Source organism: Elephantulus edwardii, unplaced genomic scaffold, assembly GCF_000299155.1.
Source record: "Elephantulus edwardii isolate Elephantulus edwardi_28Jun2011 unplaced genomic scaffold, EleEdw1.0 scaffold00015, whole genome shotgun sequence".
NCBI classification, from domain to species: Eukaryota; Metazoa; Chordata; class Mammalia; order Macroscelidea; family Macroscelididae; genus Elephantulus; species Elephantulus edwardii.
In genome coordinates, this window is record NW_006399765.1 from 2,991,048 (window position 1) to 3,010,725 (window position 19,678).

Genomic DNA, 19,678 nt, shown 5'->3' on the forward strand with positions numbered 1-19,678 from the left:
GCATAGAGTCACTAGAGGGCGGAGTAACCAACTGCCCGGACCAGGGATGCCGTGGGAGCTACTACTCCTTTCAAAGACCTGGAGTAGAAAGGTGCTCAGGTGGCCCCTCTCAAAATAAGTGCCCTTGTACCTAAAGGCCACACGTCTTTGGCAGTTCCAATCTACCCATGGTTCCACAGGAGAAAGATGGGCAATCTCCTCTCCTGTTTAATTTACAGCCTCTCAACTGTATACTGTATACAGCAGTGCTGTAGCTCAGGACTGTTCCTCTGGCTGCTGGTCTTGGGGTGTCTTCACCTTCCTTAGCTTCAGGGTCCCCTGTGAAGCTGCTGGGTGTTAGTTGAGTGACCCGAAAGGCTCCTGGTAATGGTTGGTAAGGACTGGCTTTGTCCGGGTCTTGAACTCATCCTGCTTTGAGATCATAGTGTCTTCTGGGGAGTCACCCTCCCCCAGGCTGTCAAGTCCTGTCAGGGGAGGAGCCCATGTGCCTAACCCCACGGCCAGCCCCAGGAGGTCTTGAACAAACACCCCTCAGAGGTAGTGTGGGGTAGATGCTGTGAGACCCTGCCTCATTGATTCTGCATGACGCTGAGCACGTCAGACCATCTCCTCAGTTCTTGGTTTCCTCAGCTGAACAGGACTCTTGGGAGACTCAGCCCGCAAGCTCAGTTTGTGAGAAACATCCTTTTGGTTTTCTATAATCAAACTTAAATTTGTGTTTTGAACTCTCCTTCATCTCAGCTCAACTGAGGGTCCTCTTGCATGCCAGGCTAACATAGGCATTGGGAAGGGGAGCAGCCTGGTCTTAACTTTCAGGGAAGCAGTCATTGTCCTACCATCCTTTCCCTCCTTGAGAAGTCCCAGTGGGCTAAATGAGAGAGAAAACAGTTCCCCTTTTATACACACGTGCGCATGCGCAGTTCCTGTGGTAGACAGGCCTGGGTTAGTATGGCCACACCATGGGGTCTGGGGTCTCTCCGTTGGGCCCTGTGCCATTTGGTTGCTGTCATGGCTCCACTCACCAACTGAGCCATCCAGTAGGAAGAAGGAAGAGGAGTAGAGGGGAAATGGGTGGTGCAAGCAGTTAAATGTTTGACTATTCACTGAAAAGTTGGTGAGATTGATGGTTCAGTTCCACCCAGAGGTAACTCAGAAGCAAGACTTTGCAATGTCCTTCCAAAAAGTCACAATTATTGAAAACTGTATGGGATGCAGTTCCACGCTGTTTCACCTGGAGTTGCCATTTGCCAGAATCTACTTCTTTTTTTTTTTTTTTTAATTTCATTATTTTTTGTGTGTACCGTCAAATCAGATCTGACTGGTACAGGAGGACATTGTTCCTCCTTCTCGAGCAAAGCATCTGATCCTTTAAATAGTATTTCCAGGATGTCGTCTAGGACGCTCCCACTTGTATCCCATTGGCTAAAATTAGACACACGGCTGTATCTGGCTGTAAAGGAGGCTGGAAATGTAGTCTTTACTCATGATATTACAGATACTTATCTATAATATTTTGGATAGCAAAGTACAAATTCCTTTCTACACTTTATCTTCAGAGCTACCACCATCCTGGATTCCGTTTTTAGCTGTACTTTATATGTTTTATACTCTTAATGCATTTTTCTGTATCATAAATATTAGTCTTGATTTACTCAAATTTACATAAATGGCTTTTTACTCCATTATTCACTGTGAAGCTGGCTGCTTTGCTCTCAGTAGTGTCCTTCTGATTTATCCACGATGGTAACTGTAATTGTACTTCAGCCATTTGTCATGGCGGGGCTGTTTTCCAGGGAGCCCTGGTGAAGCAGTGGTTAAAGCTCTTGCGCTCAAACTAAAATGTCATTGGTTCAAAATCACCCACTTCTCCATGAAAGAAAGAGGTGATAGTTTGCTTCTGTAAAGATTTACCAACTTGGAAACTCTGTGGAGCAGTCCTGCTCGGTTCCATAGGGTCACTAAAGCCAGAATTTGTCTAACTGCAATAGTATGTGTGGACACAGTGGCTGTAGTGATCGTCTCCCGGATGTCAGAGATGATGAGGATGGCACAGGATATGACAGGGTTCAAATCTGTTGTTCATCGTGTCACTCTGAGTCATACTCGACCCAACAGCACCTAACAACAATACTTCAGCGGATGACTAAACCATAATGTGTGTATCTATCCTTTCAAATGACGGTTACGTTTTTGCAAGTGTTTATTGGTAAATAATACTGCAGTACATATCTTTGTATGTACACGTCTGTCCGTGTGTTAGTGTAAGTCTCTTTAAACCCCAAGTCTTCCAAGTATGAACCCTGGGCCAAAACTACCAGTAATGTCAACAGATTTACTACTTACTACTGTTCTTTCGCTGCCATCAAATCAGAACTGACTCATAGCTGAACCTCCCGCTGGAGTTTGGAGGCTGCGGATCACATGAGAGAAGTGTGCCCCTCTTTCTCCCACAGAGCATCTGGTGGATTTGAACCATCAGAGCAGCAGCATGTTTGAATTTGCAGTGTGACTTCCTATAGGTTACTCCTACTAGACATGCGAATTTTCAAGCCCTAGCTAAGAACTGGTGGGTTAGTGGTTAAAGAGCGGTGCTGTCAGCCCAAAGGCACACAGTTCAAATCCACGGGCTGCTCCACAGGAGAAAAGTGGGCCTTCAACTCCTACCTGTCTGAGTTGCTGCCTCTGAAAAGCCACTGGAGGATCAGCTATGAGTTGATTGCAGAGCAACAGTACACAGCAACGACGGAAGATTTCGTGAATTGGAAAGTTGAGGGTGGAGCTCAGTGATCTGTGTTTCACGAGCCCTCCAAGGGACGAGAACTCCTGCTCCCGGAGCTTTTACCTAGAAACTCAGAAACCCAAATCGTTGTGTCTAACAAAAGAGTCTCCAGTTTTATTAGATACTGCTCGACTTTTCTCCAAAGGTTATGATTCTATCATAAATGAAACCTTCCTGTCGTCCTTGGTAAGCCCTAGACCACATCAGAATGTAAATTTCTGCTGGTTGAGTTGGGAGTTGGGGCCCTGTTCTTTTCTCTGTTATGCCTTCGCTCCCTGGAGCTGGGGACCCCACTTAAAATATCACATGTTCTTTCTCTGCTCAGGTTCTGGTCAGGCCTGCCCATTGCTGTCAAAGCCTGTACAACTTCCTGTAACCCCACAGGGCAGAGTAGAATTCCCAGAGGCGTTCCCAAGGCTGTGATGTTTACATGAGCAGACTGCCACATCTTCCCCCAGTGGATTCGAACTGCCAACTTCCCATTTAGACGCTAAGTGCTTAATCACTGTGCCATCAGAGATCCTTCCTGCTGGATCTAAATCTAAAGCCTTTGTTCTGCTCCCTTCTGGCAGTTTCTCTCCCTGGGACAGTGAGGGTGTTGCCTCCCTTGCTGGCTGCCTGGAGCAGAACCGCAGGTGGTTTTTGTCTCTCAATAGGCCTCTGTCTTGGTCATTGGCGTTCATAGTTATCAGCAACAGTAACAGGAGCTACTATTGGGATTCATGAGATGGACTGACTTCAGTGACCGGGGTAATGGAGGTCGGAGTGTTAGAGACAGTGAAATAAATTGGCTCAAGATAGAGCGGGGGTCAGAGCTGTTGTACACAGGGTCACTAAGTGTCTAGTCTGCTCGACAGCACATAACAACAACTGGTGACCTAGTGGTAAGAAATAGTACTGCAATCCCAAAGGCATGCAGTTCAAATCCACGAGCTGCGCTGTGGAAGAAGGATGGACAGTCTCTTCCTGTGTGATTAACTGCCTCTGAAAACCCACTGATGGGTCAGGTCGGTTCCTGCTCGATGATACTCAACAACAACAGTGGGATTTGCGGTCTTGCAGAATGGAGGGAGGCTGGAGGAGCAGGCTAGGGGAGCAGTCATCTCTTCTCAGGAAGCTGGGGTGACTCAGAGATGCTGGCCTGGTCCAGAGAGCCGTCTCTGCCACCACCAGGAACCTTGTCCCCCTCATCCAGCCCTTTCTTTTTGTAACCCACTCACAGTGCCACCACTGGAGCGCCGATTGAACTCAAAAGGTCCTTTTCCTTTTTTCCAGTAAAGAGTACTTAGTAAAAGTTGTGTGGACGAGCACGCTTTGTTTATGGCTGGAAATGAAGATAGAAATAGTAAGAGGGTTTATAATGGCATCTTGACTTGTATTGAGGGTTTATAATGGCAACTAGACTTGTACTGGGGCTCAGAAAGTGGACAAGTAGCAGTTTCCACAAACCCTGTGCTTTCTGTACTTTCAGCTCTAAAGCTGAACCTTGTACTTCTTACTAGTAATAAGCATGAGTGTTTGATTGGCCAGGCTTCAGTGAGGCCCCGCCCACTGTCAACCTGCAGAAAGGCCTGGCCTCTGGGGTTCCTGTTCCAGAAGGCAGAGTGAGAAGTGCCCTCACCAGCGGAGACAGGCACCAGTCAGAAGAAGGGGTGAGGAAACGGAGCCAAGGATGTCCCTGCTGGGTGGTCACAGGGCCGAGGGAGCCAGAACACAGAAGCAGTTTATTACACAGCTGGCTTTGGTTGTTTGTTTTTTTTTAAATGTATTTATTAATTTTAATGAAACTTTACAGAGACTTAGGGTTTCCAGTCATTCATTGTTGCACTTTTCTCCCTGTCCATCCCCTCCCCCCAAAATCACTCCTCTCCTTGAAAAGAAAAATAAAAACTCTTTCATTGTTATGCAATCCCTCCCCCCATGTTCATTCCACTATGCAGCCCTCACTCTGAACTTCTGTAATGACAAGAATACCCACTCACATATCCCTTTAAACAGATCTCTCCCTAATTTGTTTCAGTACAATGTACATCATTCCTCCCCTCCTTTTCTGTCTTCCCTCAAGCCCAGTGTCAGTCCTGTTTTACAACAGTGGCCCTATGCAATATTTGTCCTTTTGTGTCTGAGATATTTCACTCAGCATAATGTCCTCCGGGGTCATCCATTTTGCATAATATTTCATGAGTTCTTTGTTACATAGGCGGTCTTAATAGGCACAAATATGACACTGTTGGGTATTTCCCCAGTGGCTGTATCTCTGATGTTGTAATCCTTGGAGAGCTGTGCTTGGAGCCCAAAGGTAGAACTTCTCTAGCAGTTCGAATCTGCTAGTGGCTCCCGGGGGAGAAAGCTAGACCATCTCCTCCTGTGTCATTTGCAGCCTCAGAAAACCTGTCACTCAGTGAGCAATGAGAGAAAGGGAGTCTCTAAGATGCCACCCTGGCCCCGTTCAGGTACCAGAATGTCCAGTCCACTCCAGTGCCAATCCTCAATATCTATCTTTTACTCCGTTTCATGCTCACCTCCTCCTCTCCCAGCACAGCCCAGTCTGCCCGAGTGGGCTTTGTTCTCTCCCTTCCCTCTCTTGGGTTTCTAGCTCCTCCAGGGTCCAGACAGACAATGGGGATTCAGGGTCAAGAGCACAGTTCTCTGCTCTTTGTTGGGTGTGTGACTATGGCCCCTGTGTCCACCTGCTTGTCTTCCATGAGGTGAAGGGGTGAATACAGGGGAGAGGTGCTGGGAAGATGTCCCACCGCCCACCCTCGGAGGTGAGAGATAGGCCCATCTCCACCCCCTCACCCCGAGCGGTCACCCCTGCAGCCTTTCATTCCTGGGCCCCCTATGTCAGCACCAGCCTCCTATGCAGAACGGCAGCAGCACCCCCTAAACCTGTCTACTTCCAAGATGCCCTTCTTCCATGAAGTTAGGTGCAGAGCCCCTCCAAAGCTTGTAAGAAATCCCTCATATCCTGACCACCCCCTTCTTGTGCGTACCATTGAGTCGAAACCAACTCACAGCTGACCCTCCAGCAGCTTTTCAGAGGCGTTAAATCACATGGAGGAGATTGTCCGTCTTTCTCCTGCGGAGCAGCTGGTGGATTTGAACCGCATACCTTTGCATTGGCAGCACAATCCCTTACCACCAAGCCACCAGAGCTCTTAAATGGTTAGCTTAATTAAGGATTTTAAAGAGATGGTCGTGGGAGCTCTCTCTCTGGTGGCCCAGAGGAAAGAAGTTGTGCTGCAATCCCAAAGACATGCACTCTTAATCCACCAGACGCTCTTCAGGAGAAAGATAGGCAGTCTCCTCCTGTGTGATTTATGACCTCTGAAAACCCATTGGAGGGTCAGCTATGGGTCACTTCTAACTTGATGACACACAAGAACAGAGGGATGGTCAGGATAGCAGGAATTTCCTGTGAGCCTTGGAGAGGCTCTGCTTATATTTTGGGGTTTTTTTCTACTTTTTAAATTTCAAGTTGTGGGTCCTAGTCACCACTGTTGGGGCAGGAAACACTCCTTCTCTCTCACTTTGTTGTTACATGATGGTTGTGGGACTCGGAGTCCTTGAGTGGTGTAGTTAGCACACTAGGCTGCTGACCAAAAGGCTGGCAGTTTGAATCCACCCAGGAACACCTTGGAAGAAAGGATGAGGATCCTCTTAGATATCAGACATTGAACAGCCTGGGAAGCACACTTCTGCTTGGACATGTGGCATAACTAAGGGCAGAACCAACTCACCGGCACCTGATGAGGGAGCATTTGGTGATGGTGATGGTGACGGTGATGGTGAGGAAGGGAATGCTATTCAAAAATCAAGCCCAAGGAGGCATTTCACGCCACCCCTGCACCCCTCATGCTCAAACGTGCACATTGTTTTAGGGAAAATTACATTTGTCTGGGATGGACAGAAAACAACAAATAAAAAATGGTTTAAGACAAAAGAGATTTTGCTTTCTCACTTAATAATCAATACAGGCACCCCAGGGCTGGCCCGTTTTATCTTATTTCTCTATCTTTCCCAGCACATAGCTTCTGCCTCATGATCAAATGGGGCTGCCTCTGCTCCAGCCATCAAGTTCACATTCTACCAATAGGAAGACCCAGGGAATGGCAAAGGGCATGCCCCCATTCTTTAAGGCTTCTTCCCTTCCCACTGCCTGGGGTTTGGTCACAGAGCCACACTTAGCTGCAAAGGAAGCCGGGAAGTGTGGACTTGTGTCTGGGTGGCCCCGTATCCTGTTATTTCAGGTCTCGGCTGCACACACATAAAGCTTGACCAGCTCTCTCTGCTCTTTCCTTTCCCCTCCCGCTGGTCTGGCTGGCAGTGGGCACCGGCCCTGGGGGCAACTGCACAGGCTGTGTCATCTGCTCTGAGGAGAATGGCTGCTCCACCTGCCAGCAGAGGCTCTTCCTGTTCATCCGTCGGGACGGCATCCGTCAGTACGGCAAGTGTGTGCACGACTGCCCCCCAGGCTACTTCGGCATCCGCGGCCAGGAAGTCAACAGGTGCAAAAGTAGGTGGCCCACCCCTGTCCCGTCCACCACGGGCCCCTGGCTCACATCCCACCAGCTCATCCCAGCACAGACACAGAGGAAGCGAGTCTGGGCTCAGGCCCTGGATTGCTTGGTTCCAGGTGCTCCCTGCAGTATTGGTCAAGTCAGTGTCCTGTCTAGTTCTCAGGACCAGCAAAGTAGGGAGCCTCCACTTCTACCCTAGGCGTTTGCTGTGTGACCCTGGGCAAGCACTTCACCCTCTCTGATCCTAGCTCAAATGGGAAAGGAGTCCTAGCTCCTGACTCGTTTTCTGAGTGGCTTGGGGACACATCAATGCCTTTTTGTACCCTTGGCTGAAATGGAGCAAGAACTCCTAACTTTGAGCTTAGGTTGGCTGTGCAATTTTGGACAAGTTACTTTGCCATGTCTGAGCCTCATTTTGAATGAGAAGGGGAGTCCTGGTCTTGAAATGAAAACACCCAGTGCATGCCGTCTGCTGCTGCGGAGTACAAAGGAGAGTTCTCATCTGCAGCCTCGTTTGGCTTTGGGTAACCCGGAGCCTCAGAGGATGCACTAAGTCCTCAGTGGACCACCCACCTCCCGCTTCAGGCAGCCCCAGGGTGCCCTTCCCCAGGGAGACCCCCTCACCAGATGTCCCTGGCTCTGCTCTGTTCCAGAATGTGGGACCACGTGTGAAAGCTGCTTCAGCCAAGACTTCTGCATCCGATGCAAGAGGCGATTCTACCTGTACAAGGGGAAGTGTCTGCCCACCTGCCCACTGGGCACCATGGCCCATCTGAGCACACGCGAGTGCCAGGGTGAGTGGGGGCTTCCTTGCTCTGCCCAGCTCTGCTCCCTTCCAGCCTTTCTCTGAAGCAGGAAATCTGGAAGGAGTTGTAGTAGAGTGCCACGTGATAGGAGGCTCAGATACCTGCACATAGTCAGTCTTCAAGGTGCTTGAACTGCCATGTAACTATCACCACTACTATTACTTACCAGCAATGTTGTTGATGTTGTTGGGCCAAGTCAGAACCGGGTTTCCAGAGGCTGTAAGTCTCACAGGAGGGTTTCCCCATCTTTCTCTCCCACAAAGCAGCTAGTATGTTCGCATCTCCTGTTGGGTTAGCAGAGCAGCGTCTTCCCACTACACCACCAGAGCTCCCTTGCCAACATGGACTTGAAGCACTTGCTGCAGAAGATCAAAGAAAACAGCCTTCATTGTGGATTGTGCCTCAACGTCAAGACAGAAATCCCCAGCACTGGACCCAAAAGCAACTTCATGATGGATGAAGAAAAGATTGATGTCAACTATTTCATATCGTTTGGATCCACAATCAATGCACTTAGTACCAGCAGTGAGGAGATCAGGGGATATATTGAGTTTGACAAGTGCACTGTCAAGGAACCTTTCCAAATTACTGAGGTACAATGATGTTAGTTTGAAGACCAAGGTGCATCTTATCCAGACCATGGTCTTCTCAGTCATTTGCTGTGCATCTGAGAGCTAGACAGTGAATAAGGATGACCGAAGAAGAATCGATGCCTTTGAGTTGTGGTGTTAGAGAAAAGGACTGAGTATCCCATGGACAGCCAAAAGAGAGAAAAGATATGTCTTGGAAAAAAGTATGGCCAGCGTGTGCCTTGGAGGCAAGGATGACAAAGCTTCACTTCACAGACTTTGGAGATAGTACAAGGAGAGTCTGTTCCTTGGAGAGGACAGCATGCTTGGGAAGGTGAAGGGTCAGCATAAAAGAGGAAGAACCTCAACCAGGTGGATTGACACAGTGACTGCAGCAATGGGCTCAGGTGTGTCAGAGACGATGAGGATGGCACAGGATCTGCACAGGGTGCAGATCGATTTTTCTTACAGATGCTATGAGTCATACTTGACTTGGCAGCATCTAACAACAACAACAACAACATTGACCAGAGACGTGCAATAAAATTCACACCCCTCTTTCTATGAAGATGGTGCCGAAAGCAAAGAAGGAAGCCACTGCCCCTCCCAAAACTGAAACCAAAGCAAAGGCATTAAAGGCCGAGAAGGCCGCCCTGAAGGGCGTCCACAGCCAGAAGAAAAAGAAGATTCACACGTCACCCACCTTCCTGCGGCCTAAGACGCTGAGGCTCTGAAGGCAGCCCGAATACCCCCGGAAGAGCGCCCCCAGGAGAAACAAGCTTGACCACTACGCCATCATCAAATTTCCCCTGACCACTGAGTCAACCATGAAGAAGATAGAAGATAACAACACGCTTGTGTTCATTGTCGATGTCAAGGCCGACAAGCATCAAATTAAACAAGCTGTAAAGAAGCTCTATGACACTGATGTGGCCAAGGTCAACACTTTGATTAGGCCTGGTGGAGAGAAGAAGGCCTATGCTTGACTTGCTCCTGACTAAGATGCTTTGGATGTTGCCAACAAAATTCAGATCATCTAAACTGAGTCCAGCTGGCTAATTCTAAATAGAAATTTTTCTCACACACACATTTCACACTCCTTGCCCTGACCTGAAGAGTCCCTCTGGTAGACATTCCAGCCTCTCTGCTGCCCCACCCTTCCAGAACCTTCTGTTGTCCCCCACTTTGATTCTCCAGCCCCCACACGTATCTGCTAGATCCCCAGGGCTTTGCATTTCTGCCTAGAATGTGTTTCTTTCTAGTGATGTATTGGCTCCCTTTAACTCAAACGTCACCTCCTCCAGGAAGCCCTCCTCCTCAAAGCCAGACCTCAGTCCCTCTGGCTTCTGACCTCCTATAGTGTCAGGCTGTATCCACACTCTCAGTGCTACCATCCCCAAGCCCAGAAATAATACTGACTCGTTCTGACTCGGGGCCTTAAAGGAGTTGCACTGCGAATCCAAAGGCATGAAGTTCAAGTCCACCAGTTGCCGTGTGGGCGTAAGATGGACAGTCTCCTCTCTACCACTTACTACCTCTGAAAAACCTGCTGGAGGGTCAGCCATGAGTTGGTTCTGACTCGACGGCACACAGCAACCACCTTCTGATTCATGGGGCTTCTCCTCTGGGTTTCCAAGGCTGTAAATCTTCACAGGAGGTGACTGTCTGGGCTAGGCTGTCGGAAATAGCGAGTGAAATGTCCTTCCTCTCTGCTCCCATGTTTGTTAGTCTCTCTCTGAACTGAATATGTAACTTCCGGAAATTGAACTCCTGGGACCTGACCCATCAGCAGGACACTCTTTGCCAGCTGAGTCTGTCTGTCTGTCTGTCCCCCTGTGCCACAGATGAGTGTGAGCTGGGCCCCTGGAGCAGCTGGAGCCCCTGCAGGCACAACGGGAGGACGTGCGGCTCAGCCTGGGGCCTGGAGACCCGGGTCCGGGAGGCCAGCCGGCCTGGGCGGGAGGACACAGCCACCTGTCAGGTGTTGTCTGAGTCACGGAAATGCCCCATGCAGAGGCACTGCCCAGGAGGTGAGTGCCAACGTGGGACTGCGGGACACGTGGGGCTGCGGGGCATGCAGGGCACGCGGGGCTGCATATGCAGGACTTGAGGCCCTGCTGCGTGAACAGCACCTGCCCGCAGCCACTTAGTTACACCTCCATGCAGGTAAATGTTGCCTTTTCCAGTGGAGGCCCCTCGTTGCTGGCATCAGTCCCAGGTGGGCTGTGAAGAGGGGGCCTCTCCCATTGGGGGTTCTCCAGCCTCTTATACTAACAACCCCTTGTAACAACCAAAGTTTTATAAATGTCCTCTTTGGTATTCTGAAATTATTGAAGAATAGAATCTGCTTGCACACGTCATTTTCTTTAAAATATCCATGTAGCATCTCAACTGTTGTTGTCATGTACCGTAGAGTCGGAGCTGACTCCTAGCTGACCCTCCAGCGGGTTTTCGGAGGCAGTTATCACACGGAAGGAGATTGTCCATCCTTCTCCAGCGGAGCAGCTGGTGGCCTTGGCTGCCTTTGGGATTGCAGTGCAGCTTCTTGCCACGAGGCAACCAGAGCTGGTCGACTGTAACTCAAGAAATAAAAGAAATTCCCTGATAGATCGTCTCAGGCCAGATATGTAATTATCATCAGACCACTACGAGAGCTGTGGCCAGTGGTCCAGCTGTGGCCACGTCGCTGTCAGAAACACAATTTCCCCAAATGGTCACTGTCTTAGGAAAGGCCACCCAAACAGCTGATCTCTTCTGAATTGAGCTTCCAGTCCTAGAAAGCTCAGTGGACACTTGACGTTCACACGTGAAGCTTTGTGCTGGTGACAAATCACTGTAAACAGATCTTTAAGGAAGAGTCGAGATTCAAAGTTAGTTCTGGGGTCTGCGCCTCAGTCTGGCCCTCCCTGCAGTGGGAACTGGGTCATGTTGTCAAATGAGGGTGACTAGGTGGTGTGTTCTCCCTGTGAAGGTTCCCGGGTTTAATACACATTTAGTATTGAGTTGTGTTGAAGGACAGGGACCCTGGGCAGTGAGGTGAGGGAGGCATTAGTGCAGGGACTCGTGTCAATGATGTGAGTCTCTAGTCGAGAGCCTTATAGACTGTGAAGTGAGTGCATAGGGGAGGGTCTTGGGGTCCCTGCACCTCACCCCACAGCACTCCCAGGTCCAGCAGGCCAGCTGTGAACCCATCTGTGCCCTCAGGCTCCAGTGCCCCTTTCCAGCCCCCAAACCTCCAGGAGATCACTTGTGCCTCAGGGCCAACTCTAAGGAGGCAGCGTCTGCAGAGGTGGTGGGGGCCCTCCGGGGACCTGGCCAGCTCTGCGGCCCCAGAAAGGACTCCCTGTGCTCCCATTGCAGAGACAAACCCCAGTCAGAAGAAGGGCCGCCGAGACCAGCGCCCGCGCAAGGACAGAAAGCTGGACCGGAAGGTGGATGGAAGGCCACGCAGGCCTCAGGCCCGGACCGCCCCCTCCCAGGGGTCCTGACTTGACAGCCCTTTTCAGCTTTCTTACTTCTTTTTGGGATTTTCTCTCTCTCTTTCTCACCTCTTTGACGTTCTTTCTTCTTTGTCCTTGACTCTTCTTCCATTTCTATTTTCTTCCTCTTTTCCCTTCGTCTCCTCTGCCTTTCCTACTGCCGTTGTTTTCTTCCTTTTATCTTTGTGTTCTTCACTATATCCTCTTTCCCTCTGCCTCTTTCATTTTCTCTTTCTCTCTGTCCTTGTGTCTCTATCTCTGTCTGTCTGTCTGTCTCTTTCTCTCTCTCACATACACACACACACATACACGACACGCTTTGTGAGACCATGTGGCTCCTGCAGCCTGTGCCCTCCCAGCAACTCTGGCCCTTAGCGAGCCCAGACCTCTTGCTCTGGGCTTCTCCCAGCTCCTGAGTCCCTAGAACCCCGTGTCTTCTCCTGAGGAGCCCCAGAGCCAGGACTGAACACCTCATCCTTCAGCTGATCCTTGGGTGCCACGTGCACAGCCTTTGGCCACCACCATCCCACAAGGACCCTCAAAGAGGCTCTGGGTGCCCTATGCCCAGCCTGGACACTACCCCCAGCTGGCAGTGAGGTCTGTGATTGGCCTCCGGCTGGACGAGCGGTAGGACCCACTATGTGGTCCTCCTGGGAGCTGCCTGCCGCCCCCCATCAATGCACCCTCGCTCTCCCCATCCCCATACCCTCTTGGCTCCAGTTGGAGGCACGTCCATGTCTGCGGGATCGGAGTTTCAGCCTTTGGAGAACCACCGGCTCAGCCCAGAAAAGGCTGCCGAAGAGGAAAAGATCTTTGAGACTCGCCAGGCTACTCCATCCGCACCCCAGCACTTCCTGCCTATTTTACTCATGGGGAAACTGAGGCACGAGAAGGAAAGGACATGCCCAAGTGAACCCACACGCACCATCTTCCATCTGCTGGTTGCTTGCAAGAGGAAGAGGAAGCCTTGAGGTTACTCGGGAAGGAATGAAGGAGACAAAGTCAGGAGAAGGGAGGATGATGTCCTCACCCACCCCTCCCGTGGACACTGCTCACTGAGCATGTGACCTTCACTGCACCTACACATAAACACACACACCCAGGCAGGCAGGACAGTGCGAAGGGCTCCCAAGTTAGACTGGCCTAATGAGAGAGTTTCTCCCCACTGCCACTCTCCACACCCCTGAACCCCAGAAAGGTGTACCCTCAATTTATATTGACATTATGACAGATCTAAACTTGTAGGGTCCCCAGACAGCAGCTAGGGATGGAAATAGGCAGAAGAGGTGGGAGTCTGAACCTTGAAAGGCCTTGGAGTAGTCCAGGGAAGAGGGGACAGAGGGCCTGCAGGTGATGAAATGTCACATCCCCAAACGCCAGCCCAAGAGCAGGTTCATTCCCAAACTAATCTCCTTCCTGGAAGTCGGGGATCCCCTCTGCTGTGTTTCCCCACAGGCCCCATGGGGTCCTGACTCCCTCCCTTACCCTCTGGAATAACAGAACACCCTTTGCGCCTGCCAGACCACCATCTGCAAAAGTTTGTGCCTCTGAAATGCTCTGCTATTGTTTCAAGACCCCAACGATGTTGTGTTTTGTTTTTTAATAAAGGGAAAAATAAAAAAGAAACACTGCTTTTTGGGCATCAGGCGGTGTTACAAAACCATGGTGCTGATGAGTCCAGAGTGGCCGAATCGAAAACATATGGAGTGCATTTCAATGGAATGTTTGGGCTGAGGGGTCAGGGTACGTCTGGGTGGGGTGGGGCTTCAGCTGTGGTGGGGAGCTAAGGGAAGAGGGAAGTCCTCAGCCCAGCCAGACCCCTCCCAAGAAAGGGGCTCCCTGAGGCAGAGGAGTATCTGCTCTGCTCCCCAGAACCTCAAAATTGGTTGATGCAGTCTGTGTGCTGCATGGCATGTCTGAAGGCCTGAGGGTCACCAGGAGGTGGGCTGTCCCCCAGACCTGTCTGTGTACTTCAGGCTGCTGCTGAGAGGGGCATCAGCACCAGGAGTCACAGGTTCTAGTCCCAGCCCTGTCAGTAGAATCTGTGGGATCTGGCTCAGTCATTTCCCCACTTTCGTACTTCATTTTCTTTATTTGTATTCAGCCACTTGCCCAAATCTGGGTTGCCCAATAACAATGCCTAAAAGACTTCCTAAAATTCAGATTCCAGACCCCGACTTGGGACCAACTGGCTGTGAACACGTTCAGCGTAAGAAGTGAGGACTCATTCATTCATTCCCAGACCAGCTGGGGCACTCAGAAAACTTCTAGTTCCAAAGTGAACAAGATGGGGCTGGGGGAAGAAGCAGTTACAACTGAATTCTGACCACCCAGCTCAGCAATCTGGTTCTTCTGTCTTGAGTTTTCTGCAAGGAGTTGAACTGTCCAATAACGAGGTTTTCAAATTCCTAAGAGGCCAAATGATGCCAGTGGAAAGTTCCAGTCCGGCTGTGCCCTGGCCACGCTCTTCCCCTCCTTGGTCCCAGGGAGTGTGGTCCACGGGACTGTTCTTCAGTGTTTTTAAATTAGGAGATAAATTTCTTCGGAGCTGGAGTGTCTCCAGTTCTGATGGGTTAGTGGTAAGGAAATGCACTGCCGATCCTAAGGCAGGAAGTTCAAATCCAACAGCTATTCCAAGAAAGAAGGAAGAGTGGTCTCTCCCTGGGTGATTTACAGCTTCTGAAAATCCCCTGGAGGCTCAGCTGTGAGTCGGTGTCAACTCCACAGCACAGACACAGCAAGCCTTTGGGTCTCAAAAGCCTGTGCCCGTTCCTAATCCTTTCAAATCTCTGCCTCTCCCTTTTTCTGGAGGCCTGGGGCGCCTTGGCTGCGAAGAAGATCCCAAAAGCCAGGTGGTCCGCATCTCCCAGGCATAGCTCTTTACAAAGCAGGGTGAAAGAGTGGTAGGGGCAAGAGCCCAGCTGGAAGCTCTTGACCATTTGGATGTTCTTTCAGATAGAGAGGCCACTAGCTTGGACCAAGATGAGAAAGACCGCCTGGCCAACTCCTCCTTGTGACTCAAGGTCCCTATTTCAGCTCAGTCTCACCAAGGACCCGACCCTCCTTCACCTCATCCCTTCCCACCACACTCTGGCCATGTCTGCCAGACTCCCAGAGGCTACCCTGGCTGTAATCCCTACATGCTGCCACTAGAGGGCATCACACACCCAGAAAAGGCGCAGGAGCTAGGACTACATTTAAAAAAAAAAGATTCTTTTTCTTTCATCTTTGTTTGTAAACAAATTTCTTATACGTTGCGTTTCATTTATATACGTGTGTTTCACACGTTCTTCTATTCACATTGTGTTTAATAGCATTACTCCCATACATTGTGTTTTATAAAAATCTTTGATCCATGCCCAAAAGTACCTCACCTTTTCAGGTTCCCACTGGATCTTTCCTAATTCTTTCACCTTCTCCCTCTGCCCACCAAACTCTGCAACCCCGTGATTCCCCTCCTTCATCCTCCCCCTCCCCTACCTCCTCTGGACTTTTGTACACATCCTACTAGTTATTCTTCTATTTTTATAGTAATGGTCTTATGCAGTATTTGTCCTTATGAGACTGAGTTAGTTCATGCAACATACTGCTCCCCAGCCTCTCCTATGTTATATATCTTTTCCCCCCAAATCATTACTTCTTGCTGCTCCCCAAGGAAAATAGAATTGAGACAAAAATGGAGATTTGTACACTGATATTCAAAGCAATGTTATTCACAATAACCAGAAAATGGAATCAGCCCAAATGTCCATCACTGCTCCCAAGCTTGTTTTAATCGGGAACTCCACCAGACACTGTCCGCCATGGGTAACCATTCTTGCTTTTGACACATCGGTGTCACAGTGTTCAGCTTCACAGCAACCACAAGTTACCTCTCTATGGCAAGTGGACACACCAGGGCTATACGACCTACAAGAGTGTTTGACCAAAACCAAAACAGGCCTCAGGGCCGTGGATTAGAGTCACCCATCTTTGACTTGGTAGCATCACTTTCTGTCCACTAGGCCAACTGGTCTCTCTCTATGTTGTTAAGTGCCGTCGAGTCATAGGCAACTCATAGCGACCCTTTGAAGGAAAGTCCTCAACACTTGTGTGACTTTCATCACTTCTCCAGGTTCATAGGGTTCTCAATATTAAGCAAACAAATATCATCACCACTGGACCAACAGGCAACATCATGATAGATGGAGAGAAGATTGAAGTTGTTGACGGTTTCATTTTACTTTGACCCACAATCAGCACCTACACTGGCAGCAGTCAACAAATCGAAAGACATGTTGCATTGCGAAAATCTGTGGTCAAGGACCTTGTCAAAATGATAAAGAACAATGGTGTCAAGTGAGCCTGATCCAAACCATGATATTCTAATTGTTTCCTATGCATCTGAAAGTTAGACAATGAATAAGAAAGGCTGAAGAACGGAAGCCTTTGATTTGTGGAGTTGAAGAAGAGTACTGGCTGTCCATCCACAGACTGTCAAAAGAACAAGGAAGTCATTTTTCAGGGGAAGTGCAACCAGGGTGCTCCTTTGAGCTAAGGAGGGTGAAACTGCCTTACATGGTTTGGGCATGTCGTGAGGAGGGGCCAGTCTGTGGAAAAACTACATCCTGCTGGGAAAGAAGATTCTCCATAAGATAGACTGACACAGGGAGCTCTGGTGGCCTAGTGGCAAAAAGCTACACTGCAATCCCAGAGGTACACGGTTCGAACCCACCAGATGCTCTGCTGGAGAAGGAGGGACAATCTCCTCCTGTACCAGTCAGATTTGACAGTACACACACAAAATAATAAAGTTAGAAGAAAAAGAAAAGACTGACACACGGACTGTAACAACAGGCCTGGACATACTGGAGATGATGAGAATGATGTAAGATAGGACAAAGTCTAGACGTGTTGTTCACTGGGCCCCTGTGAGTCATGGTCAGCTCAACGGCACCCAACAGTAACAAGGAAGTCTCAGCATTGCCCTTCTAGGCGGAGAGAAAGGCTCCGGCCTGATGAGGAACTGTCTTTCAATTGTTGCACTAAAAGGAGAGAGCTCTCCAGCCTGGTGAACAGGAAGCTGTACCGCCACGTCAAAGGTGGAAAGTTCAAATCCACTAGCTACTGTGCAGGAGAAACATGGCCAATCTCCTTTCATGCCATTTCCACCCTCTGAAAACCAAATGGAAGGTCAGCTATGGGTCAGTTCTGATTCCGTGGCAATGACTGAGCCAGTAGGGACTTCTCCCATTTAAAATATTATTAAAGAGAGGTTCGTTTTCTATTGTTTTCTTGCTTGTTGCAAACACATCTGTCTTGGAAAAAGTGCAGTGAGAATGTTCCCCAAAAGGAAGGATGGTGGATGGCGAGACTTCATCTCAGGTACTTTGGACATGACATTAGGAGACCAGTCCCTGGTGAAGGGCATCATACTTGGTAAAGAGAGTCAGTAAATTAGAGGAAGATTCTCAGTGTGACGGATTGACTTAGAGGCTTGATAACAGCAACAGCAATGGCTCAAATATAGCAACGGCCACAGAGATGGCTTAGGACCAGGTAGTATTTCTTTCTATTGTGTGTGAGGTTACTATGAGTCAGAACCAAATCCAGAGAACCAACAATAATATTTTTTTTTAAATACTGGTTTATTTAAAAAAGTTCTTATACATTGTTTTTGACATCAGATCTTTCCCATTTCCTTTACCCCCCACACACACACATTAAACTACGCGAGCCTATTATTAACCACCCTCCACCGCCCGCCCATCCTCACCCCTCTGCTCCCCCCCCCCCATGGATCCTCATATTCATTCTACAATAATGGTTTTAAACAGTATTTGTCCTTGTGGGACTGAGTTCGTTCACTCAGCATAATGCTCTCCAGTCCCTCCCAAGTTAGGTAGTCATTTACAAAATCATTGCTCCTGCGTGCTGCATAGTATTCCATCATGTGAATGTACCACAATTTCTCAATCCATTCCATTGTGCTTGGGCATTTGTGCTGTTTCCGTGTTCTTGCAGATGAATAACACTGTTACGAACATTGGTGTACAAGTCTGCATTTGTGCCTCAGTTCTCATTCTCTCTGGGTATATCCCAAGCAGTGTAATAGCTGGGTCATACGGAATTTCTATGTTCAGCCTTCTGAGGAAATGCCATACTGCCTTCCAGAATAGTTGGACCATTGTACAATCACACCAACAGTGTATGAGGGTTCCTATCTTGCCACATCATGTCCGATATTTATTACTTGCTGTCCAGTTAACCTTTGCCAGTGCTTCTGGGTGAGATAGTATCTCATTATGGTTTTGATTTGCGTCTTTCTAATTGCCAGTGATTTGGAGCATTTCTTCATGTGTCTGTTAGCCATCTGAAGATCTTCCTCTGTGAGAATTCTTTCTATGCCTTTTACCCATGTTGTAATTGCCAACAGTAATCTTTTGACGACCTGTTCTCCAAGGGAGAAAGCTCCGTTGGTGTAGTTGACCTGCTGACTCAAAGGGGCATCTCTCTGGGGGTTTAAACCCATCATCAGAGAGATGAGCACTTGCCTCCGGGTGCCTTAAAGTCCCACAAACCCAGTGCAGAGTCAGCGATGAGAAGATCCTGGGGAGAGGGAGAGGAGAGGAGAGGAGAGGGGAGGGGAGGGGAGGGGAGGGGGAAGGAGGGGAGAGAGAGAGTTTTGTTTGTTTTATTTTGGTTTTTTAACCCTTGTAAAGTAAGTGGTGGATCAGGGACTCTAAGTCTCGCTGTCCCCCAGGCAGGCATCACAGAAGCATAGTCATCCCCCCAGCCCAGGGAGGTGGGCATCGCGTGGAAGAAATGCATTTCACCGTCCTCTGTGGTCTTTTCCCTGAGCTTTGTGACTGTGTAGCAAGCGATACTTCATCTGGAAAAGTCATTCCAAATGGCTCTTAAACACCGGAAAAGGTACTTCAGCTCATGCAAATTAAATGACAATAAAAGCCACACACAGCTTCCATTTTCACCTATCTGATTGGCAAAGAGCCACATTCTTAGAACCACGATGTTCTGGCCAGACTGTGGGGGAATTGGGAGCTCTCCTTCCTTCCGGCGGTGGGAGATGACTTGGCAGGACCCCAAAGGCAAGTTGGCAACACCTATCAAAATTATAATGCAGGTGTCCTCTGACCCAGCAATCCACTTCTAAGAACTTGTCTTTGATGTCACCACGTCCACATGCAAAGTGACAAGCATATATCGTCTTGACAAAGCTCTACACAGAATATGACAGCAAACAAAACTGCGAAGGTCTCAATTTTCCCTCATAATCTCCTACCTGCATTTGGCAGAACACAACGCAACCACAAAGCACCATGAGGAAGCTTTTGATGCAGAGACACGCAGTAACCTCCAAGACATATGGATGCAAGAAAAAGACCAGCATGCAGCTACCTTACCACAGAGGGTGGGGGAAGAAGAGGGGAGGGAAAATACACAGTGTGTGAGCATCGCGTGCGTGTGTGTGTGTGTGTGTGTGTGTGTGTGTGTGTGTGCGCGCGCGTGTGTGTGTGTGTGTGTG

The 19,678-nt window shown here is 49.2% G+C and overlaps 2 protein-coding genes across 2 annotated transcripts in view; both read left to right on the forward strand.

The window, feature by feature from the left end:
• The window catches only part of RSPO4 (R-spondin 4), a 47,646-nt gene extending 35,484 nt beyond the window's left edge, over window positions 1–12,162 (forward strand). Inside the window, exons 2-5 of the mRNA XM_006881675.1 lie at window positions 7,107–7,295; window positions 7,953–8,093; window positions 10,519–10,704; window positions 12,035–12,162. Coding sequence (XP_006881737.1) covers window positions 7,107–7,295; window positions 7,953–8,093; window positions 10,519–10,704; window positions 12,035–12,162 — 644 coding nt within the window. The remainder of the gene's footprint in view (window positions 1–7,106; window positions 7,296–7,952; window positions 8,094–10,518; window positions 10,705–12,034) is intronic.
• A 725-nt stretch (window positions 12,163–12,887) lies between these two features.
• ANGPT4 (angiopoietin 4) overlaps window positions 12,888–19,678 on the forward strand; it is a 121,036-nt gene continuing 114,245 nt past the window's right edge. Inside the window, exon 1 of the mRNA XM_006881676.1 lies at window positions 12,888–13,062. Coding sequence (XP_006881738.1) covers window positions 12,888–13,062 — 175 coding nt within the window. The remainder of the gene's footprint in view (window positions 13,063–19,678) is intronic.